This window comes from Dipteris shenzhenensis, chromosome 15 (assembly GCF_047967505.1).
Source record: "Dipteris shenzhenensis isolate YYH24624 ecotype China chromosome 15, Dip_SZ_1.0, whole genome shotgun sequence".
NCBI lineage: Eukaryota > Viridiplantae > Streptophyta > Polypodiopsida > Gleicheniales > Dipteridaceae > Dipteris > Dipteris shenzhenensis.
This window is the reverse complement of record NC_141610.1, coordinates 36,190,066-36,213,724: the sequence shown is the minus strand read 5'-3', so window position 1 is coordinate 36,213,724 and position 23,659 is coordinate 36,190,066. Positions and strand designations below refer to the sequence as shown.

General features: G+C 40.9%; 1 protein-coding gene across 1 annotated transcript in view; it reads right to left on the bottom strand.

The window, feature by feature from the left end:
• Positions 1–23,659, bottom strand: part of LOC147893744 (vacuolar protein sorting-associated protein, putative (DUF1162)) — a 215,327-nt gene that overhangs the window by 172,415 nt on the left and 19,253 nt on the right. The window contains exons 4-10 of the mRNA XM_087385903.1: positions 23,034–23,148; positions 15,930–16,886; positions 4,337–4,718; positions 3,728–4,236; positions 3,382–3,514; positions 3,143–3,267; positions 2,262–2,899 (exon numbers count right to left, since the gene is read on the bottom strand). Of these exons, the coding sequence (XP_087242029.1) occupies positions 2,262–2,899; positions 3,143–3,267; positions 3,382–3,514; positions 3,728–4,236; positions 4,337–4,718; positions 15,930–16,886; positions 23,034–23,148 (2,859 nt within the window). The remainder of the gene's footprint in view (positions 1–2,261; positions 2,900–3,142; positions 3,268–3,381; positions 3,515–3,727; positions 4,237–4,336; positions 4,719–15,929; positions 16,887–23,033; positions 23,149–23,659) is intronic.

Below are 23,659 nucleotides of genomic sequence, written 5' to 3'. Positions count from 1 at the left end.
CACATCCCAACCATCTTTAGGAAGTGCCAATGGTGATTGCTCTACCAATTAATAGTGGCAGTCTTGCATATCTTAAATGGCCTGAAGGCAATACAGAAACTGACTGAAGCTAGTAATCTCGTTCTCACATGTGCATTAATGAAAGTTGTGTTAGGGATCTAGAGATGCATCCTAGTGAGGTGCTACAGATGCCCGGAGATTTCAGCTCAGCTGTAGAGATTAGAGGCCCTCTAGAGCCCCTCATTGGAACAGTTTTCAGATTTCTGCAGTTGTACGGAAAAACTTTTGGCATAGGTTCTGGAAATCCCTCAGGAATAGAAAGATCACTCTTTTCTTTTGGCTTTGTATTCATGCACGGATTGCAGTGAACCTGTGGAGATCCAAGTTCGGGGTCGACCCTATTTGTTCTCATTGCCACATAGCAGTTGAGTCAGTACAACATTGCCTTTGGGAGTGCAGACAGGCGAGGACAATCTGGAAAGGTGTTGCTAGGATTTTCAGCTTCATACAGCACCTTTCTATATGACCCCCATGGGGTTCAATAGCATGGTTATCTCTTACTGGACCTCAGGTGTTCTTCGAGGGACATGATCTAGATCCAGCTTTCATTGTACAGCCACAATCAGTGGAGTCTTCCCTTCACTCCTTTAAAGTTGCTCATGCCTCAGTAGACACATCATGGGAGGGGAGATTTTGGCTAGCATTGCAACTTGGTATATTTGGAGAGCCAGGTGTACAGAGGCGATGGAGGGTACCCAAGTTCATCCCTCTCAGGCTATGGCCAGTATTTGGACCAACACAGTACACACTCTGACGGCCATCTGGGCGAGCATGCAGGGATCCTCCAGAGCAGCCACTGCCAGGAGAGTTACTTTTTTCAGAGTTTGGAGAGGATCTCCTTTCTTCTTTGAGTCTCCCTCAGGGTTGAGGTGGCATTTTCAACCTCCGCCTTGGTTTTTTAGTAGCTCCTTTTGAGCTGGTTTTTTTCCTCGTGCATAGCATGATGTATTCTCCCATTTGAGCTTGCTCTCGCGGTTTTCATTCATACTTAATGAAGTAATTTTCTTGAAAAAAAAAAAAGATGCACCTTGATTTTAAGAGCTTTGTCGAAAAGAAAGCAAAGGGTGAGTAAGTTTTTTTGGGTTACTCCTAGCACCCGAAGGATCTTTATGTGAGAAGATATCCTAGTAAGTAGCTCGCATGCACTGCAAAAAGGCAACGCCTACTAGCGCTCACTTTAGATGTACCTTCTACGTTTTCCCTATCCTTCTTATGGAGGTGTCCAATGAGCTTTAAGCAGATCTTCAATAAAAAAACTGATGGGTACTGGCCTTGTTTTAAATCTCCCATGACTTTGATGAGACTACGAAGGGTTGATAAATTATTCAATATCTAGCTACTGCAAAAGTTATAAAAGAGGTGAACAAATGTGCACGGGTACGTGCTTAAGGCAAAAGCTACAGAATGGCTAAATTAAAGGATGGTTGAAAGGAAGGAAAAGGGGCTGTCTAAGACATGGAAGGTGTTAATCAGAGAATTCAAGTCTAGACCCAAAGACTCTCATTCTTAAACTGATGTAAATGAAGGCCGTCTGTCTATACTATATTAAAGTTAACCTCTAATAATTTTGGAGACACTCTATGCACACCTAGGAGATGCCTTGTGCACTCCCTTGACTTTGGAACTCAGACGTAATAGTTACTCTTTTTGGTGGTACTTTCTCATAGGCCCATGAAATCTCTTAAGACATTAATATATATTTCTTCTTTCTAATTCAACTGCACATGCGAGCGCACACACATGCATATCTATCTATCTCCTAGGAGCTTGGAAGTACCGAATGAGTGTGTGTAGAGTTGCAGCCTCAGCTTCTTCGTTTCATTTTTTAAGAAGGAAAAAGAATGAAAATAAAGGTTGTATCTCGCATGATAAGAACCTAGGAGAAACGTCACAAGCCCAAAAAGCCATTGGAATCACCTCTCCAAAAACATTTTCTGGAAGTTTGCTGTAAAACCGGTCAAGGTGCTGTACAAAATTGGTCAATTTTAAACCCCTGACTAAATGTGTATGGGGTAAAACTATTCAGCAGGCAAGCATCATTGTAATTACGAAATAATAAGTATGAATATATTTTCATTTCCTCACATTACGATATGCTCTTTAGACAATTACACAACCCTCTAACAGTTTTAAGAACATGTTTAGATCAATGGCAGACATTATGTAAATGAGGTTTGGTGATCCGTTTAGCATATACATACCACTGGTTTCTGTGAGCTTCAAGGTACTCGAAAATAATCTTGCACTCTGCCATCACCCTGACCTTACGCGACTGCAAGTGAATGACAGCTTCGACATCTTCCAGGCGACCTCTTAATAAAGGAAGCACATGCTTTCCCCCTCCTGTTTCATGCAGCACAGTAAGCATGACTTTTCCTACCTTGACCTCAATTTTGGGAATAGCAATCATTGATGTCGGAGGAAGTCCTTCAGACACTCCAGCGTTTTTACTCGGAATCTGGATTTCTAATTGAAAAAAGGTGCCTTCTGCTGCACCTGGTAATTGCAGAATTTTGAATTTGAAAGGACTGCCAGGCTTCGTTACCATCATTGGAGCTCCACTGGCTAAACTTATTCCCTGTTTGCTCTTCTGATTCACCACACAGACCAGATTGCTGTATAGATCCCCATTAAGGTCAAAGTCTCCGTCTTCTTCTTTACTAGAATACTTATATGGTATGGTTTGCCAAAGCTCCCATGAACCATCATGTATGCTTGCTATATCAGCTAATCCAGATCCTGGGCGAAAATGTACACGAAAATGCTCACCAGAAGCATTCCTTGCACTCAAAGATATTAATGAAAACCACCCATCCCTACTGGGCTTCTGATACTGCACCTGAAGCAATATGCATATTTATCAGCAAACCTTCATCAAATAAGTGTGGTTGTAGACATAATGTGTAAAAGCTATCAAAATGAAAGAAGCCAGTGCAAGACTCGTTTTATCAAGAGAAGTGGCAAGGACATAATATTGAAGCAGAGTGCTTGAGTTGTGTGTCTAAATCCTACGAACTAATAGTTTAAAAGGTCTTTGGCAAAAGAAAATTTGAAATGAGCAGAGTGCCAGTGACAGTTGCACCTTGAAAAGAGCCCTGTAACCTACGAGACTATAATGCAAGACCCCAATCAAGCGATAGTGATCATCTGCCTTCTCCACCGCTAAGTATAAATGCTCACGTACATCTTTCAGAGCTACAATTGAACCTATTCACATGACATCATTTATTCAAAAGTTATCCTTGAAACAACAATAAGAAACTTCAATAGAGTAACAAATTTTAGTGCTTGATTATTGCTTTCCCTGATTTCTTCACCCACCATCTGGGACTTCAGAGCCATGATCAGGAACACGTTGGGAATCCCTTACTTGAGCGGTCCTTGAAGACTGTAAGGAGCTATGGCTATGACTTGCTGAGATCTCAGAGAAAGTGGAAAGAAGTGCTGACAAAAGCTGTGACATATTTGCAGAAAAACAAATCCGAGTCAAATGCCAGAGAAACATCTAATAAGGTGTGCAATGAAACAATATGCACTGAGGTTACAATAACAGAAACGTGTTGCCAATCTTCAGCAGATAATGGAGAAAGTAAGCTCCCAAAAGAAATCCAAACTGTGGGCCGACATCTGTTCAAGGTCTGTATCTCCATTGCTACACAAGAAATACCTTTATTTCAGAGGTGCTTATTGCAATATTAAGGCCCACAACAGAGCAAACCCCTTTCCAACCATCTGACCAAGGTAACAAATACTTGTCCCCTCCATTAAACTTGTTTTCGAGCATACAAGATATTCTCACATTTTCCAAGATATACTCATTCGCCCATCCATTGTTAATGCTGGTAACATCAATTGAGGAGCCCAGCTCCTGCTTCTCTCTTTCAAGTGGCAACTGCCTGCCATCTGCAATGCTATTGAGGGAGGGCACACCTTCCACGGGAGTGGAAATATCATGCGGCAGTTCTTTAGATTTAACAGTGCCAAGCCCTGCAGCTAAATTGGACCTGGAACCAAATTTAGGAAAACGACTGCTCTCATTAACCTGTGCATGTAGCCCTCCATAAAATTGCAGACTACACATCAAGAATTTGGTAATGTCAAGATAAGCAGCACGCCCCTTCACACTTTCAAATCTTGTGACTGAATCCACCTCAAAGAGCATACCTTCTGCCTGTTCTGCAACCACCATATAAATTAAGCATCAGCAGTACAACAACATTCCAGTATACCAGGCCATTGAATGCGAGACACTGGAGTTTTTTGAATGTAAGTTTACCTCGGCTTCCATATGCAGTATTGTGTTGTGCCAGCAGTAGACACAGCCCACAAAGTTCAAAAGAAGACCCTTCCATCAACCATGGAAATCCCCTTGTATTTGTCTCCGGCCCATCCACACATGTTGTAATGGGAGCTGAGTAAAGGCGCTGTTGATTTGTTATCAAGTTGCTTCCATATTGAAGGGGCATGGATGATGATTTTCCCAGCTTTGGTTGAGTAGATGTTGAGCTGTCATGGAAAATGCCATCATCTGCCAAGGGCATCAATGCATTGTCTCTTGTATCATTCTCAATGACAATAGCTTTTAGAGCCAAATAGACATGTTGTATCTGTTCCATGAGTACTAACAAAGCTTGTGTATGCAAAACAATCATACCACCCTGCACAAGTCTTACAACATACAAGATTGTTAGCTACTGGTGCGAAAATAAATCTCAAAACAGAAGTAGAAGCATAATCTAGCTGATCTCTTTCTCAAACATGCATGAAGATAAATAGGGAAAGATCAACCTCACTCTTTGTAGAGCATACATCATGTAGAAGTTCGTGCTCACATTATAATTTACTAAATCATTTCACATTCAGATACAATACCTCTGCTCACCCAACAGAAGAATACCTTCAGATCATGTCTCTCACAGAAAGTTTGAAGTGTGTCTAAATGTCCAGAGAGACACTCAGCAGAGGAGGAGAGTAAGGCCATGTCATCTGCATATAGGAAAATCCGTACCAGGGATCAATTCACGCAAGACCTTACTAACTGGCTGTAAATGAAAGACCTACAAACATATGTCTTTCGAGACACACAAGTGTTGCCCGATCCCCCTTACAATAATACAAAAGCTGTGAAAAAAAAAAGGTAATACAAAGCTTAAGAATAAGCTTACACGTATATTCAGCTTGTATCACTAGGCAATAGGGCTTTACTGAGTGGGTTGCTTGGGTGTGCGTGTCGCACAAGGAACCCCCCCCCCCCAAAAAAAAAGTTGAAGAAAATATTTAAAAGCTTCAAAAATCATCCGCTCAATTTGCGTGCCTCCCGTGCTTCAATCCAAGAGTTGGGAACATGCTGCCCCCTTATGACACCCGTTACAGCCAATGGGACATTTTCCAAAGAAGGCCTTCCCTCACAACTATACTTTCCTGCTGTCACACTTACTTCCTGTTCAACCCTTTGCTGCAGGCAGTCGCAGAGCAGCAATTTTTACTACATGCAGTCACCTTTTCACGCTCAGTTCTCGCTTTCAGTTCGGTATAATTGGGTTCTGACTTTCAGCTGCTACCTCAAGAATCACGGCCTTCCTTGCCACCGATAGAAGGTGAGGAGGCTGACAAGGGCAATGGAATCCACACCAAACACTTTCAAGAGTCTCTCCTCATCATGCTGAATAAGTGTGCTATACCTTGCCAAACCCTATGGGCCACACGACAATACCAAATGCAATACTGAACGGACTCTTAAAGGCTATGGAGCATCTTCGATATCGGGAATTCGTGCCAAAGGTCAGTCCCACCAAAGTGTTGACAGTGAGTTCACCGTGAAGAGCCAGGATCTTGGGCTTATGCTCACCCTGATAGGATAATGCTCTCATGGATTCAAATCAAAAAACTGACTCCAATTCAATGAATGAGTCTAGGGTTCCCTAGAGAATGGTTTCTAGTCCCATAGATCATGTAGGGTCTAAAGCAAGACTCTAATATAATCATATCAATGCCTCAATTGTGATGAGGACTGCTTCCTGCTTCAAAAGCATTTCAAATCCACAATTGTTCTTCGCTTGCTGGTGACCAACCACCAAGCGAAGAACAATTATGACCAAGCACCAAGCACCAAGCACCAAGGTGTTTGTGTGTCTTATAACACCGATTTCGAGATAGGATCATGCTTTTGCCCTTTGACGCCAACAGCTGATATATAACCAAGTATGTCTTATGTCCCATGTCACTATGTGACCAAGGTTGTCTTGTGTCCTATGTCACCAAAGGAACAGGAATAGCCACCTCTGTTATGCCCCTAAAGGAACAAGGATCTGCTTGCATCTATCAACTATTAAGTAGAAAATCCACTCAATGAAAAGAATACGAAGTCAAGTGCACCCCTTTTTTTTCCCAAAATATCTTTTGTGATAGTATGTACAGGAGTAACCCTTTACACCACAATTTCTGGCATTTTTAGGGCTTTCAGGCAATTCGTCCTCTTTTGGATGCAATTTCCCTGAAGAAATTGGGGCTTTTTGCATTCTAATGCAATTTGGCAGTGTACAAGCATTTTGGGACTGTTGCAGGCAATTTTGGACTCATTTTGAGTGACATTGGAGAAAGAAAATAAATAAAGAAAGAAATTTTACTAGAGTCTTCGGAAGACCGATGGGTCTATGAGACTGAAAGAAAACCTGATACAAATCACAGAAAGGGTGGAGCTACTGAAATGAGCATCATCACCCGTGTTGAATCCTAAGTCTCATCGTACATAATCAAATACATCTAGATGTAACAATGAAAAGAAAAGGACTGGACTGGAGCGGAGCGGAATCCTCCGTATGTCATGTCCCCCTGACTGGTGCATAGCTGGTGATGGGACGCTGGTGCCCGTCAAGGGGTGCCGTGCGTCTCGGTCTCCTAGACGAGGCTTGACGCAAGACCAGAGCCACCGTAACTCCCGTGGGACGTATCCCGGGTCTAAACAATGACGGGAGGTCCCCCAGAGTGATCTGTGTGTCCCCTCGATGTCTCGTGTGTCGTGCTGCAATCGTCAGGTCGGGGTCTCTGTCACGTCGGCGGCTAGAGACTGGACGATCAATGTCACTCGATGGAAAGAACTCTGTGATCCTGCTCTGAGAGGTTTCTGATGATGTGGCCAAGCCCCGTCGCCTGAGTAAGTACTCTCTATGTCGGATAATTAAAGTGCATTTTGAGCCTTTGATAGGCTGTGACAGTATTTGTCACTGTGGGCAGATTTTTCTTTGCAGATTTCACTTCTGCATTTTACATCCCAGGAAGGGATTTTACTTGGTTAGTTTGCTGTATTTTTTTAAAACTATCTGGTGAAACTAGCTCAGAACAACCCCAATGAGGTGTTCGGACTTCTCACACAGGAGGATAAGTTGGATGGCACCAACTACTCCTTCTGGAGTTTCATGGTTCGCAATATCTTGGCTGGCAGACATCTTTGGGATTATGTCAGTGGAGATGAAGCAAGACCAGATACAGCGACTACACCTGTCACTCCTATAGCTAGAGGCAGGGGTAGAGGTGCAAATGCAACACAAGTAGTTGGAGCAGCCGCTCCAGGAGCTCCCACAGCAGAGCAGAAAAGATGGGACTCTAGAGATGCACAAGCTCTTTCAGTAATTTCTCTTTCTGTCGAGAGGTTCATTATACCTCATATTCGGTCATGCAAGACATCTATGGCAGCTTGGGAGATACTAGAGAGTATGTTTGCAGCAAGAAATGATGCCAGGGTGTCCTTTCTGAAGCGAGAACTCTCCCATACGCATATAGAGGAGGAAGGCTCCATGAATTCTCACCTCAAAGCTTTAAGACTTGAGGGAACAATTGCTGAATATTGATGAAGTCATTCCGGATTCAGAGATGATCACCACCACTCTAAACTCTCTTCCTGAATCCTATCTCGGTTTCCACACCTCACTGAATTTGTCATTGAAGGGGGGCAGCAATCCTCTCTCCTTTCACGAGTTGGTAGGACTTCTCTTGCAGGAGGAGTAGACTCGCATAAATATGGCAACCCGGGCTGGCGAGCATGCTATGCTCTCCAAGTTCAAGCCCAAGGGTAAAGGGCAGCAAAAGCCACATGCAAATCAGCCCACAAATCAGCATAAGGCTATTCAAGACAGCCCTCTTATAAGGCAAAGGGTGAAACAAATAACCAGAAAAATAAGGGCATCTGTCATTATTGCAAGAAGCCAGTCATTATATTGGAAAATGCAAGAAGCGCATAGCCAAAGAGAAGAAAAGGGGTTCCGGTATGGCTGTGTCAAATGCATCAGCTCCACATTCTCATGATGGGGGAGATGTTGCAGCCAACTTTGTGGAAGAGCACTATGCCTTTCTGTCTTGCACTTCAGATTTTTCAGTGGGTAGTTCAGATGCTACAGCCACTAATGATGATGATCCATATGCTTTCTTGACTTGCAGTTATGATCCTTCAAAGGATGCATGCTCTCTTAGTGTCGATGAGACACTTCATACTTGGTATTTTGATAGTGGTGCTTCAAAGCACATCACTTCCAAGAACAGTCTGTTTGTATCTATGCATCCTCCACCCACCAAAAAGAAGGTGACTTGTGCAAACAATTCTTCTTATTCAGTGTGTGGAGTGGGAGACATTATTCTCACATCCACTGATGGTACAGATTTTAGAATTGCACATGTTCTCTATGTGCTAGGGATAAAGAAGAATTTGCTTTTAGTGTCCTCACTCAATAGAGGAGGATTTCACGTTGTTTTTTATGATGACAAGTGTGCAGCAAAGACAATGACTATGCTTTGATGTTGTCTGGCACTTTGTATCGAGGTCTTTGTCAGCTTCATCTATATGAAAAAAAGATCCGATCTTGCATTATCAATTAGCACTCCCACTGCTGCGATGCAGAATGCGGAGTTATGGCATGCCAAGTATGGGCACATGAGCTATGGCAGCTTTCAAAGGCATGATATGGTTGATGCATTGCCTCCTTTGGAGTCACCTCCTCCTCATGCATGTGAAGGTTGCATCCTTGGCAAGATGCATAGACTTCCCTTCAAGAAGGATGGTTCAGTGAAAGCTACACGGAAATTACAGCTTATTCACAGTGATGTTTGCGGTCCCATGAGAACACCTACTTTTGGGGATTATCTCTATTTTGTTACATTCATAGATGACTTCACCAACTACACTTGGGTCTATGGTCTCAAGGCAAAATCAGAAGTGTTTATGCATTTCAAACACTTTGTGGCTATGGTTGAGAATGAGACAGGACTCAAGGTGCAGACACTTTGCACAGATCGAGGGGGAGAGTATATGTCTCATGAATTTGAGACATGTTTTAAGGAGAAAGGCATCACGCATCAGCTTATAGTGAGGCTTACACCTCAACAGAATGGCAAAGCTGAGCGAAAGAATCACACTGCCATGGAGATGGATAGATGCATGCTCACAAGTAAGAAGTTGCCTCACAGGTTTTGGCTTGAAGGCTCATGGATTGCTGCCTTTAGGGCTCCTAGGCATCGCAGGAGCTGGGTGTGAAAAAAAACGATCGTTCAACTATTGCACATAACGTGCACTCCACGAGATGGCGTCGTGACTAGCTGTACTAGGAATGTAACTGGGATTTGGAGAGGCACTACGCTTGGTCGTGAGCTCATGGGGAGGGGTAGACAGTCCCGCATGTTCGTGGTCACAAGACAGGACATAAATGCGTATTGGAGTGGCTAGCAGGGACAAATTGATCTCTCCATGCAGCAGAAATATGACCAGGGACCTTTCTGTGCCTTTTAAGTTTTGTTGGGGTATATGCTAGTTTATTTTCCCTCGCTATTTGAGTTATTTGAGATTGCAGATATTTCCCAGTATAGGGAAAGATATTCATCTTGATTCTCAGCGATTTTCAGTTGATGGTTACGCCTATTTAGACACCTTTTGTGGTTGTGAGATTGAAAAGCAGTTTGTAAATACAGTTTTAGGCGGTGTTTATTTATTTATTTATTTTTTAAAACACACACCCATCGACCTAAATGGAAGTAGAAGAAGAAGCTTCTAGGGTGGATCCCGTAGAGTCAGGAGTCCGACCAACCCCACAGGTGCTGCGCCCAGCAGGCCATACACTATCTGGTAGAATTGCATTATTGGAGGATGCCTTGCAACAGATTTTAGCACAACAGTTACAAGCTAATGTCGGACAATCCGAGCTCAGGAAAATGGTTCATAGAATGTCAGCTAGACCATCTCGTGAAGAGAAAGGTAAATCTCCAATGGAGCCTGAATCCAGTGTTCATACGGTCGAGCCTAGGAGGGCTAAGGTGCCTAATATTGCCAATTATAGGCCAGAAAAGTATTATGGTTGGATGTTTGACCGTAGTTCCGATATCATAGAGACCTGGTTACACAAATGGGATGAGGCCTTCGCCATTTGTGAAATCAAGAATGATATGAAGAAAATCCGCGAGGCCACCCATATGTTTAATGAGGCAACGGATCGGTGGTGGATAAAACAGCAGAAAGATGGAGTGGCATCCACTACTTGGGAGGGGTTTAAAAAGGAATTTAGAAAACACTTCTTACCTCCTAACGAAGCATCCCGAGCTTGGGATCAGTATCAAAACCTTCGTCAGAGAAATTTATCAGTGGCGGAATACACTGATAAGTTCAAAGAAAGTGTAATCAAAGTTTATGAACCTCTACCTCAGTCAATCCAGGTAAAAGATTTTATCTTTGGACTAAATGATCAGATCAAAATGGAACTTCGCGCTAAGTATGCGAACACGTTAGATGAAGCAATTGCCATATCCTTGAACTATGAGGATGCAAAAGGGAACAGACCAAGTGGGTTTGTGCAGATGGGACTCGGTATGAGTACCCAAAGAAAACTGGGTTTAAAAAGAAGTTGATTAGGAAAAGGAGTGCCTCACAGCCTAGTGGTCAAGCCAAGCAGGCGAAGCCAGTTGAGACTCCTAAACCAAGTACCACCATTGGAATGAAAAGAAAAGTAACACCAATGGCAGCCCGGGCTTACTCGAAGCCTTCTTTGAACCCAAAGCAAAGAGAAAAAGCAGGGAGAGAAGGCTTGTGTTTTGGATGCTTTCAGCCTCATCAGTGGAAAGATTGTCCACGAAATAAGGATCGTCAGATGCTGAGATGGTCATCTCAGAATGCGATGTGGAAATGGAGGGAAGTCCCAAAGCAGAACAGATGCGAATTCAGCTTGTTTTGTTATGTGTGTCTATTGCTAAGCTAGTAACTAGTGCACCTAATAATGTCATGTCAAAGCCCGCAACAACGGGATATACAGCCTTTAACGATACGGAGTTAATTAAGATGAAAGGGCAAGTAGCCAATCATGATGTCATTGTGTTGTTTGATTCAGCGTCAACGCACAATGTAATTAACTCCAAGCTTGTAAAGAGGCTGAAATTAAAGACTAGCCAATCTGACTATGCGTATACAGTGAGAATGGCAGACAAAAGTTCAACTGAAGTATGGGACCAGAGGGTTACCCAGTTGGAACTTCGAATTCAGGACTATACTGAGAAGCTTGATTTTGAAATGACAAAGTTTGCTCACGCGGACAAAGCCCTGGGTAAGGCTTAGCATTCTAGGAAGAATCCAGCCATAGACTAGAAAAAGCACATTTGTCAATTCAAAATGAATGATTTACTATATGTCTTACAAGGTGAAAAAGATATACCTGAGCTTTTCGAACTTCCATTATGGAAACCAACGGTCCTTGGGTAGAGCCGATTGATGGTTCTTCGACTAGCACTGATGTTACCCAAAATGGAAAGATGGCCAAGTTGGCTGATCAAATAGCAGAGGAGTTCTCTGATTGTTTTAGGGATGAGTTACCTTATGAGTTACCTCCAGAGCAGAATGTTCAGCATAAGATTGAACTAATCCCGGGGGCAAAACCCATAAATAGATCTCCCTATAGGTTAAGTTTTACCGAAGAAACGGAGGTGCGAAGACAACTGGAGAAATACCTCAAGCTCGGGCAGATTCAACCCAGTTTCTCATCTTTTGCTTCGCTAGTGATATTAAAGAAGAAGAAAGATGATACTTTTCGCCTCTGTATAGATTACAGAGCATTGAATAATATCACTATTAAGCACAGGTATCCAATGGCTCGGATCGATGATTTGCTCGATGCGTTACATGGGGCCATAATTTTCAGTAAGATAGATCTTAAATGTGGCTACCATCAGATCCGTATTAGAGCCGACGATGTGCATAAAACCGCTTTTTAGAAGCAGGTTTGGACATTATGAGTTTTTGGTAATGCCGTTTGGACTTACCAATGCTCTAGCTACATTCGTCATGCTTATGAACGATTTACTACGTCCGAATATTGAGAAGTTTGTAGTACATTTTATTGACGATATTCTTGTGTTCAGCAAAAGTATTGCTGAGCATCACGAACACTTAAGAATAGTGTTCAATACTTTGGAGAAAGCCAGTCTTTATGTAAATAAAAAGAAAACTGTACTATGTATGGTAAGACTTGAATATTTAGGATTCATTATTACTCCTGAGGGGGTAGAAATGGATCCAAAGAAAGTGGTTGCGATACTGACTTGGCCTATCCCTCAGAGTTTGACCGCTTTGCGATCGTTCTTGGGATTTGTCTAATTTTATCGAAGGCATATCAAAGGATAATCCGAAATAGTATCGCCATTGATTGATCTGACCTCAGATAAAGTACCTTTTATATAGGGACAGAATCAACAGGAGAGTTTTAACACCCTAAAACAAGCTGTGGTCTTAGGACTGCGGTGTTAAAAATAGTTGATCCCCAGAAACCGTTTTTCCTTGAAACCGATGCAAGTGGCATTGTAGTAGGAGCAGTTCTCCTCCAAGAGGGAAGGCCAGTAGCCTTTGAAAGCAAGAAGCTTTCTCCCTCTCAACGAAATTGGCCAACTCATGAATTACAGTTGTATGCTGTTGTCCATGCTCTGAAAACATGGAGACATTATTTGTATGGGTCAGAGTTTTATGTTGATGTTGATCATGATACTCTGAAACATTTTTGTAAACAACCTGACTTGAGAGGCCGCCAAGCTAGGTGGGCAAAACTCATGCAGGAGTTTAACTTGACGATTCGGTACCAAAGAGGGAAGGATAATAAAGTTATTGATGCCTTGTCACGCAATATGCATAATATGAGTTTCACGGTATTAGAGAGTGCTCTAATGACCGAGATTAGAGAAACTCAAAAGGTGGACGAGTTCATCCAGAGCATTTAGCCTAAGGCTTATGTATTTGAACCGGGGAAAAGGATGACCTGGCATCCAGAAAAGGCCAAACTTATGCAAGATATACCATAAGAGATGGTATGCTGAAAAGAAATGGCAAGGTAGTAGTACCTAATCAAAATGATCTCAGGCAGAGAGTCATTCAACAATGCCATGATAGCCCATGTGCGGGACATCCAGGAGTCGAGAAAACATATGATCTCGTGAAGCGAGATTTCTTTTGGCCGAAAATAAAAAAACATAGTCATGAATATGTGACACGTTTTTCGTGTCAGGTAAGTAAGACAGAGCGGGTGAAGCCACCCGGACTTTTACAACCTTTGGAAATACCACTAGGTAGGTAGGAAAGCATTTCCATGGACTTTATTGCAGGTCTCCCTACGACACAAGGTGGATATGATTCTATCCTTGTGATAGTTGATCGTCTTACCAAGATGGCTCACTTCATTCCAACTAGAGAGTCTGTTAGTACCTCACAAGTGGCGGATTTGTTTATTAAACATATATTTCGTTTGCATGGATTACCCAAATCCATAGTGTCAGACAGGGTAATGGATAGATGAGGAGGTCGTGCTTGCCAACTAGTCCCACCTTAGGCTTAGTGCACACGAGGAGCCCAATGTGCGTTTGGTGCTGTCTTGCACAAAAAGGTGGAAATCGAGCGCCACTGATGGTTGCAAATTGGAGCACCAAAGCACTCTGCCCTTGCCATCTGGCTCTGAGGAGAGTCCATGAATGTTCTTGTAGGAGCTCAGAGCTAAGAGCATGCTCTCTCCATCCTCCGATGGTCCAATAACCTCACACGAGGTCCGTGAGATGGATTAAATGCCAAGCTTATTTTGTTCACGGGAGAGAAATCGTTTCACCTTGAGAGTCCACATACAAGTGCGTTCTTCTTTGTATCTCATGTCCTCCAAGAAGAACACACTCGCTTGGCACGTGCCCTGCTTCCGACACTGAAGATGAATCCAGAAACGGATGGTCAGACGGAAAGAATCAACCAAATTTTAGAGGATATGCTTAGAGCATATGTGACATTGAGGCAACATACATGGGACAAGTGGTTGCCACTGTTAGAATTCGCCTACAATGATAGAAAACATTCCTCTAGGAGGTTCGGTCCGTTTGAGTTGAACTATGGTTATAGACCAACAAATCCAACTACAGTTGGAATACCTCAGAAAGTGCCTAGTGCCGTGAACTTTGTGGTTCAGATGTGGGAGATGCTAGCACTTGCGAGAGCTAACATCCGCCAAGCTATGGATAGAGCTAAGGCGTATGCGGATGAAAACAGATCTGTTAAAGAATTTAAGGAAGGAGAAAAAGTTTTTCTCAGAGTTCCTTCGCACTCTAAGTCTTTGACTGCTGGAGAGTGTGCTAAGTTATCACCCCGATATTGTGGGCCGTGGTTAATTCTAAAAAGAATAGGCAAGGTAGCCTATAAATTAGATCTACCGCAGGGTTGTAAGGTGCACCCAGTGTTTCATGTTTCTCGTTTAAAGAAATTTTTGCATACAGGTGACTCACTAATCGAGGGTGTTGTTTTGTTTCAGGAGATAGAGGATAATGCAGGGTGCAAACCAACAAGAATCCTGGACCGAGGAACGTTGCAAGTACGCAATCGGAAGATACCCACGGTGTTGGTTGCATGGCATGGTTTACCTCTATCAGAAGCTACCTGGGAATCCGTATACCAATTACAGAGAGTGTTCCTAGACTTTATCATCGAGGATGCGGATGCCTGAAGAGTGAAGGAATGTTACGCTCAAGTTGAGGTAACATCACCTCGGAAGGGTCAGTCGATATTTTCCTTTAAAGGATCAATGTTTGTATTATATTTATTGGGCTTCATGTAAATGGTCAAAGGGGTTAATGTCAAGGTCCTTGATGAGGGTGACATGACACGGACTAGATGGGTCTAAGGCTATGGGTCTTAAATGCATTGAATGTGTAATGTACCTAGGGGCAAGTGAAATAATGCATATCCCAAGAGAGGGGTATATGGTGCATTTAGGAGGCACCCTAAATTGAGGACATGTGGCATACTAGATCCATCTAGGGAATTGGGGCTTGGTGGATTTTGCAAGCAGGAGCTATTCACGTGTGTTGAGATTTCGTGAGAGCTTGCGAACACCGAGGTAAGGCTGGAAGGATAATTTGTGTGCATGTACCGTGATTCATCGTAGACTTAGGCGTAATGGAACAGGTTATTGAAAAGGGAGCGTAATACTATTCCAGCATCTGCGATACTAGCTGTTCCGTGCATTTTCACACAGATTTGTGCATGGACCTCATCCAAATCGTGGTGAGCATGCAGGTTTTGAAGCTTCAGCCATGTTTCACAGGCTGAACCATAGTGGTTCACATAGCTTTGATGTCAGCAAGGCTTAATCTACTGGCCTTATTAACCCCTGTTGAGCATCCCTCATACGCTTTCATTTAAGGGATTTTCTTTTTGTGGGGGTTTAAGGTGAGAATAACAAAATGATCCTACTGTGCTGTTTAAATATGATACTTGGGGTAGCTTGAAACTTTGATTTTCCCCTGTTTGAAGAAACTGTCAGCTAGATCACATACATAGAACCCTTAAACAGGACATATACTGAACAGATACAGCTTCTCTGTACCTTCGAGATCACAGAAATGCTTCGAAATCCCTTGGTCATTGCAGCATTGATACAAAGGCTCCTTGTACCCTTCACCCTGGATGAAGCACTATTTATGAGCCTGTCCAGCACACAATCTGTTAGGTGAAGTTTAACGACTTTAAAATCTGCAGCTAGCCAATCACTTTTGCTTTGAGCCATTGGATCCTCCCTGCTTGAAGTAGGGTAAGCTTGAGGCCTTCTTGATGCGTTTGACATAGAATGTTCTATATTCATGCCATTAACCACTTCAGTAGAATACCAAGGACCTTTGACGCTAGAAGAAAGTTGCTCGATTAAAAGCTCGCTTAACACACGACATCTTTCAGTATCAGCATCTGCACCCATGGTTCTAGCCTTGGCATTTGAGTTCCTGGTATTCATGAATAGATTCATGCTCTCACTATTATTTGGAGCTGGATTTCCAGACTTCGTGACACAAATCTTTGCTTCTTTCAATGCAGCAGACATGTATAGATCACATCCATCTCCCCAGGAGAATCGAAACTGTAACTCTTTACTTGCTATCCAGACCATCTTCCCATGCTTAGCTAGACTCTGCAATGACTTGGGGGCTCTAAGATCCATAAGCTGCACTCTTTTTGCCTCTGAATCTCTCATGATGTCCTTGTTAATATTCTTCACAACTGTGTCTCCTTGACAGCTTGCAACATTTTGAGAAATTCTTTGAACACCCAGTACACAATCAATGCCTTCCAATTGGATTTCCACTGAGACTGCAAAATATAAGGTCAGAGGCAGTCCTGACATAGGTAAGGCTTCCAAGTTTCTATTGTCAGAGGGAAAAGAGGTACTGTAGTTCTTCCTATGATCAGCAACCTTATAATCTATATTTCCAGGCACAGTCTCGGGTGATAGACGGCACTGGTTCCTGGTAATAGAAAGCTGCTCAATAGCTTTCGAGAAGAACTTCTTCACCTGCAAAATAAGAAATCCCATATTTGAAATCCAATTTTCTGAATCTATTGAAAGCTAGAATGCTGAGATAATATTGCAAGGAGGAGCTAAAGCTAATAACACTTTTCATCACAGAGAAAAAATGCAAGTAATGAAACCCAGAACATCCATTCTAAAACACAGAATCAACAATGCGCCCCCCTCCACACCCCAAAAATACAAAAAAAAACAAGGACTACATTACATTGGTCAGAGAGTTATAATATATGTTTAAAACTCCTAGCTACGCAGCTAGCATCTGGTTTCTAGATCAAGCAGACCTCACAATTTCATGGAGCAGAATTCCTCATTCAGCACTGTATCAAAATGTGCCTTGCAGCATTTCAGAAATGCCATGCACCTTCACCTAAAATAACCTGTAAGATTACAATCATATTTGCATTGACCGCCAGACGCATTGAATTAGGATTGTTCCAGATATAAGAAATCCCATATTTGAAATCCAATTTTCTGAATCTATTGAAAGCTAGAATGCTGAGATAATATTGCAAGGAGGAGCTAAAGCTAATAACACTTTTCATCACAGAGAAAAAATGCAAGTAATGAAACCCAGAACATCCATTCTAAAACACAGAATCAACAATGCGTCCCCCTCCACACCCCAAAAATACAAGAAAAAACAAGGACTACATTACATTGGTCAGAGAGTTATAATATATGTTTAAAACTCCTAGCTACGCAGCTAGCATCTGGTTTCTAGAACAAGCAGACCTCACAATTTCATGGAGCAGAATTCCTCATTCAGCACTGTATCAAAATGTGCCTTGCAGCATTTCAGAAATGCCATGCACCTTCACCTAAAATAACCTGTAAGATTACAATCATATTTGCATTGACCGCCAGACGCATTGAATTAGGATTGTTCCAGAAATCAGTAAGAAAATATATCAAAAGGGACAGATCCGGAATAAACAGACAAAAGAAAAAAAAATAAAGGACTACATTATATTGGTCAGAAAGCTATAATATATGTTTAAAACTCCTAGCTATGCAGCTAGCATCTAGTTTCTAGTGCAAGCAGATCTTACAATTTCATGCAGCAGAATTCCTCATTCAGCACTGTATCAAAATGCCCCTTGCAGAATTTCAGAAATGCCAATACCCCTTCACCTAAAATAACCTATAAGACTACAATCATAGTTGCATTGAACAGAAAACATACCAGGAATTCTTCCTATGAACTTTTCTAACTTCCCTAACCTTTCTCTAGATATGTTTCTTCTAACTTTTTTGTTTTGATTTACCAAGCTAGACCCAACTAAATCACCTACCAAAGAGACAACACTATCACTAGAATTTCCAATGTTGTTTGGTGAGGTCAAACGATCCAACATTGAGGAACTTGCTTGCACTCTCCCTGCCCATCCCAACGCAGTTTCTCCCTTGCTATATCCCCTAACTCTAGCAGGAGCAAGACTAGTATTTACGGGGGGGGCTTGCTTGCACAGTCGTAACTCGTCCCAAGATAACTCGTCCCTTACTACTACAAGGGAATGTCATAGGAGCCAGCTGACATCCCAGGAGATCACCCTGTTGGTTTCCAAAAGGCGAATTCATCATAGCATGTATCGCTAATGCCAATATACCCCCAAACTGGTGATTACAATTAGGGTTAGCCAGGGCCCCAAGGCCACTGTAAAAGCTTAATCAACCTAGAAGCACCAAAGAAAGAGAAAGAGAAAAGGAAAGTTACCAATAATTTAAAAAATATAAAAATAAATAAATAATAAAGCAGTCATACAGTGAAATAAACCAAGGAGAGCAACTAAAACTAAATGCAAAAGCACACTTTTTAAAGAAATAAAATTAAGAGAGAGAGAGAGAGAGGGAGAGACAGAGACAGAGAGAATTAAAATTTAAAAAAAAATAAACAAAAAGAAAAGAATTAAAATAATAATAAGAATAAATGAGAATAAGATAAGCTGTTGGGGCTTCTGCACCCGCGTAAGATAAAACGATGTAGTTGAACAGCAAATCACCACTTGCACAAAAATTCAAAGAATTTGCATGTTCGCTAAGGTGATAGAAAAATATACCTTTGTAAGACTAGAATAAGTACAATCATACAAATTTAGATTTTTTGTTGTTCTAAAGATCAAAAATCTACAAAGAATATAAAAGAGAAAATGAAAGAGAAGAAAATATTGGAGATAGCTAGCTTTCGCATGAGAGGTATGGTCACCCATGCTTGGCCATTTTTCTAAATAATACACATCAGACTAGTTTAATCATGGGTTTACTTGACATATGTGCAGAGGGACCTGTGTGCGATTTTTTCATGACGAGCAAGAAACACCATGATGCCTTTCTAAAGTAGTCAACTACCAAGGCATCTCGGCCTTTGGAGTTGGTGCACTCCATCCTATGTGGGAAGATGAGAGCGTCATTGTTGAATGTGTCATACTACTCTATGACCCTTCTAGATGGCTTTTGAGGAAGACATGGGTGTAAGAAGAAGGTAAAATTTCACCTTAAACATGTCTTGGATGGTGTTAGGCTTGCCTACAAGAGTTCTAAGTAACAAAAGGAAGACATACTTAGCAGGCAAAGCAACACTTATGTCATCGTCAGTGCCCAAGCATAAGCAACTATACTGGGTTTCTAAAGACCCCCGGAGTCTCTTCGGCAAACCCAGTGCTTACTAAAATACGTCAAATACACAAAAGAGAATGAAAACAAGAAATAAAGAAGAAAGGAAGCAGGTGACTAAGCAAAAATAAACAAGCAAGTCAAGAAACAAAATCTTCCAAAAAACTAGAAACTCTCTCTCTTATTTAAAACATAAAAAGCTAAATGGCCCTTTACACTTGGGTATCGTTTCTACAAAGAGGCAAAAATACATTTCTAACTTAGAAAGCACAAGCATACTCAAACAAACTCTCTTTTGAAACTAAAAGAAAAACAGGCTATTCAGCTCCCCGCTTTTTGTTTTCAGCTTATGTTCAATCATTCTAAACATACCTAAGGCCGATACACCATAGATAAAAGACTTCATATCTAAGAATGTGTGAACTTTTTCCATTATTTTCCTTGGATTATACCTCTTGTGTAATAGTAAAGTGATCAAATTACTACATTGAGTGATAAAAGACTCCTTGGTTGTACAAAGGTGAGAAAATCTATGGAATTGGGAAGAAATGACTCCATATTTTGCCAAATCAAAGATGTTTGAGTCAATGTGAGGCATTTTTATAATGTGTAAACCACTATATTCAGGTTGTTCACGTTTATCGTATATATCAACCTCTAATCCTATGGTAGATTGAGAAAGTCTAAGATCTAAGAAAACACAAGAATCCCCTCTTGAAGTGCAGTTCAGTTCACAAGAGTCACGAGAATAGATTCCTTCTCCAAAAGCTCTAGCGTCTTTGTACATAAAGTCTTGAAAGTTAGGAATATCTAGTACAAATAAATCATCTATAAAACACCTAACTTGACAAAGCTTATGTAAAATGATAGGGCAGGTATTGATAGAAATAAGACGTTGCATGAACTCAAATTCATAAGAGAAAAGATAAAAGTTTGCTAAAAAGACGGCACAATTAGTGCCATGGGGATTCCTATAACTTGTTGAAACAAAGAATCACCTATTGTGATGTAAAGATTATCTAAAAGAAAATCTATCCAAGAGCAAACATCTTCCACACTTACTACCTTTGTGTATCTTTTCTTTTTAGAACCTATGTCATGATCTTTATTTTTTAGCCACAAAAAGTCAAAGCATAAGGCTGTTTTCTCAACTTTTAGCACTTTGCATCTATCTTTGTCAAATCTCAGCTTGAAAACTTCAGCCACTAGCTTTTTAATTCTAAACTTCAGGTCTTCCAGCTCGATCTTTGTGTAAAGCGTAGTAAAATCATAGGTTTGAAGGAGAATAGGAGACTCTTTTTCCTAAATGCTTCGAGAGGAATTAAAAAATTTTATAACAGGAATGACTCCTACAAAGTCATTTAAAATCCAGCTTGAGTGCGAGGGGACATCTACCTCTTTTAATAAGTCCCTCCAAAGTTCATGGACACTAGGAAACATGGCTTTGAAGCAGTAGCTTAGCCATTTAGAGACATCCGTCAAAGTAGTCTCACAAGCAGCTGCAATAAATCTTGGCTTTTTTGGAGTTTTGTGAAACTTCCAAGCAACACAAAGAAAAGGTATGCTTGGATTGCAAACAAACCCAGAAGACTTGCAAAAACTCTCATGTTTTGAGATCAAACCCTTTTGAGAAACTAAGGCATGGGCGTAAGTTTTGGCAGCCGAGTTCACTTCTCTCAAAAGACATTCTAAGTAAAACTTTTTGCAAATTAAAACAAAGTTATTGGAACATTTGTCCACATAAGAAATGACAAAATTCCTATGGAATTTTCGAAGAAGAGTTTCATCTTCTTTCGAAAGATGGTTACTTTTCTTTGAGCAATTAACCGAAGGGACTTCTTCTAGTTTCAAAGCAACTTTCTTCAAAATCTTCCCTATCCATTCTGATAAGATATTTTTAACTCCTAAACATTCTTCTAATTGCAAAACAAACTTTGAGATTCCCTTATCGATAGCAACGCAAGACTCTTTAAAAGAGTACAATTGAAATTTCGTGCCTTTCATGAAAAGGTCTCTTAGGTTACTAGAAAGCGAAATTGAGGTATCAGCTGTGACTACATGTCCTAAATCAGCATCAATAAAGCTTTGGAATCTCTTACTTTTAAAGGGCTTCATATGAGTTCTCCACGTCAAAGGGTTCTTTTAGAGGTTCTTTTATTTTTACGAAGAGTTGATTTTCCTTCCAAATTAAAACCTCTTGGGAAGAAAGTGTGTAAAGTTCTGATCCAAAACAATTCACGAGGACGAGCAGCCTTGTAAAAGTCCTTGGCATTATTAAAATGGCCCTCTATATGCTCAATGGGAAAGCAACGAAAAGATTCGAAACCAGACTTTGCCATTGCCGCATATAAGGGTTTTTTACCGAGCTAGACCCAACTAAATCACATACCAAAGAGACAACACCATCACTAGAATATCCAATGTTGTTCAGGGAGGTCAAACGATCCAACATTGGGGAACTTGCTTGCACTCTCCCTGCCCATCCCAAGGCAGTTTCTCCCTTGCTATATCCCCTAACTCTAGCAGGAGCGAGACTAGTATTTAGGGGGAGGCTTGCTTGCACAGTTACTACTACAAGGGAATGTCACAAGAGCCAGATGACATCCCAGGAGATCGCCCTGTTAGTTTGCAAAAGACGAATTCATCATAGCATGTATCGCTAATGCCAATATACCCCCAAACTGGCGATTACAATTAGGGATAGCTAGGGCCCCAAGGCCATTGTAAGAGCTTAATCAACCTAGAAGCACCAAAGAAAGAGAAAGAGAAAAGGAAAGTTACCAATAATTTAAAAAATATATAAATAAATAAAAATAAAGCGGTCATACAATGAAATAAACCAAGGAGAGCAACTAAAACTAAACGCAAAAGCACACTTTTAAAAGAAATAAAATAAAATTAAGGGGGGGGGAGAGAGAGAGAGAGAGAGAGAGAGAGAAAGAAAGAAAGAGAGAGAGAGAGAGAGAGAGAGAGAGAGAGAATATAAAATTTAAAAAAAATAAACAAAAAGAAAAGAATTAAAATAATAATAAGAATAAATGAGAATAAGATTAGCTATTGGGGCTTCTGCACCCGCATAAGATAAAACGATGTAGTTGAACAGTTGATCACCACTTGGACGAAAATTCAAAGAATTTGCATGTCCGCTAAGGTGATAGAAAAATATACCTTTGTAAGACTAGAATAAGTCCAAGTCGATATTGTAACACTGTATTATAAAACCTAATCCTCAGTTTGAATGAGCTCATATCCAAAAAATTGAAGAATAGAAATCTCAGCTTTGGTTTCTTGCAAAAATGTCTACACACGAAAAAAAGAATGAGCACCAGGAAAATGTCACACCAATTTTTCAACAAGAGAAGATGCTACAATGAGCACACACCAAAAACAGATTCCATATCATCCAAATAAACATTGTCTTGGTATTGCTGAAAAAGAACCAATTGATATAGTTGACACTATATTAGTTATAACCAAAAGAGAAATATGAAAGTATCATTTCATCATCAAGAATGGCACCTCAAATAGCATTTCCATTTCATTCAAATAGAAATGTATAGGGATTGTTGCAAAAGACCCAAGTGACGCGATTGACACGATATCCATTATACCAAAAGGTGAAACAAAATGATCCCTGCACATAGACAAATTAGACAAGGCCATCCATTAGGAAGTGAAAACTCTTCTTTAGTACCCAAGGTCAAAATCCTACCAAAGTAAAACAATGCACATTAACATATACAAGTGAATCTAATATCCTTGTGTTGATCTATATAATGTCCAAATGTCTCAACAAATTATGTAGTATTATGTACATTTCAAACCTCCAAGCCAATGAGAAGAACCTTTAGTGCGTGCTTTTAAGTCATATAGATACATAAACCCCATGCTTGAGTAATTTATGATATCGGATGCCATACCTCTAAGTACACCTATGAGACTGGGCACAATATGCAAAAATTTAGTGCTCCATCTTCAGATACTGCATTATATTGGCAAGGAGTTGGCAAGATGATATATTTGATGACACTAACATGGCTACATATTTCCCATGTAGTAGGACTTGTGAGCCAATGTATGGCAAAGCCATGTGTCCACCATTAGAATGGCGCAAAGTAGATTTTCAGTTACCTTAGCAAAGGCAA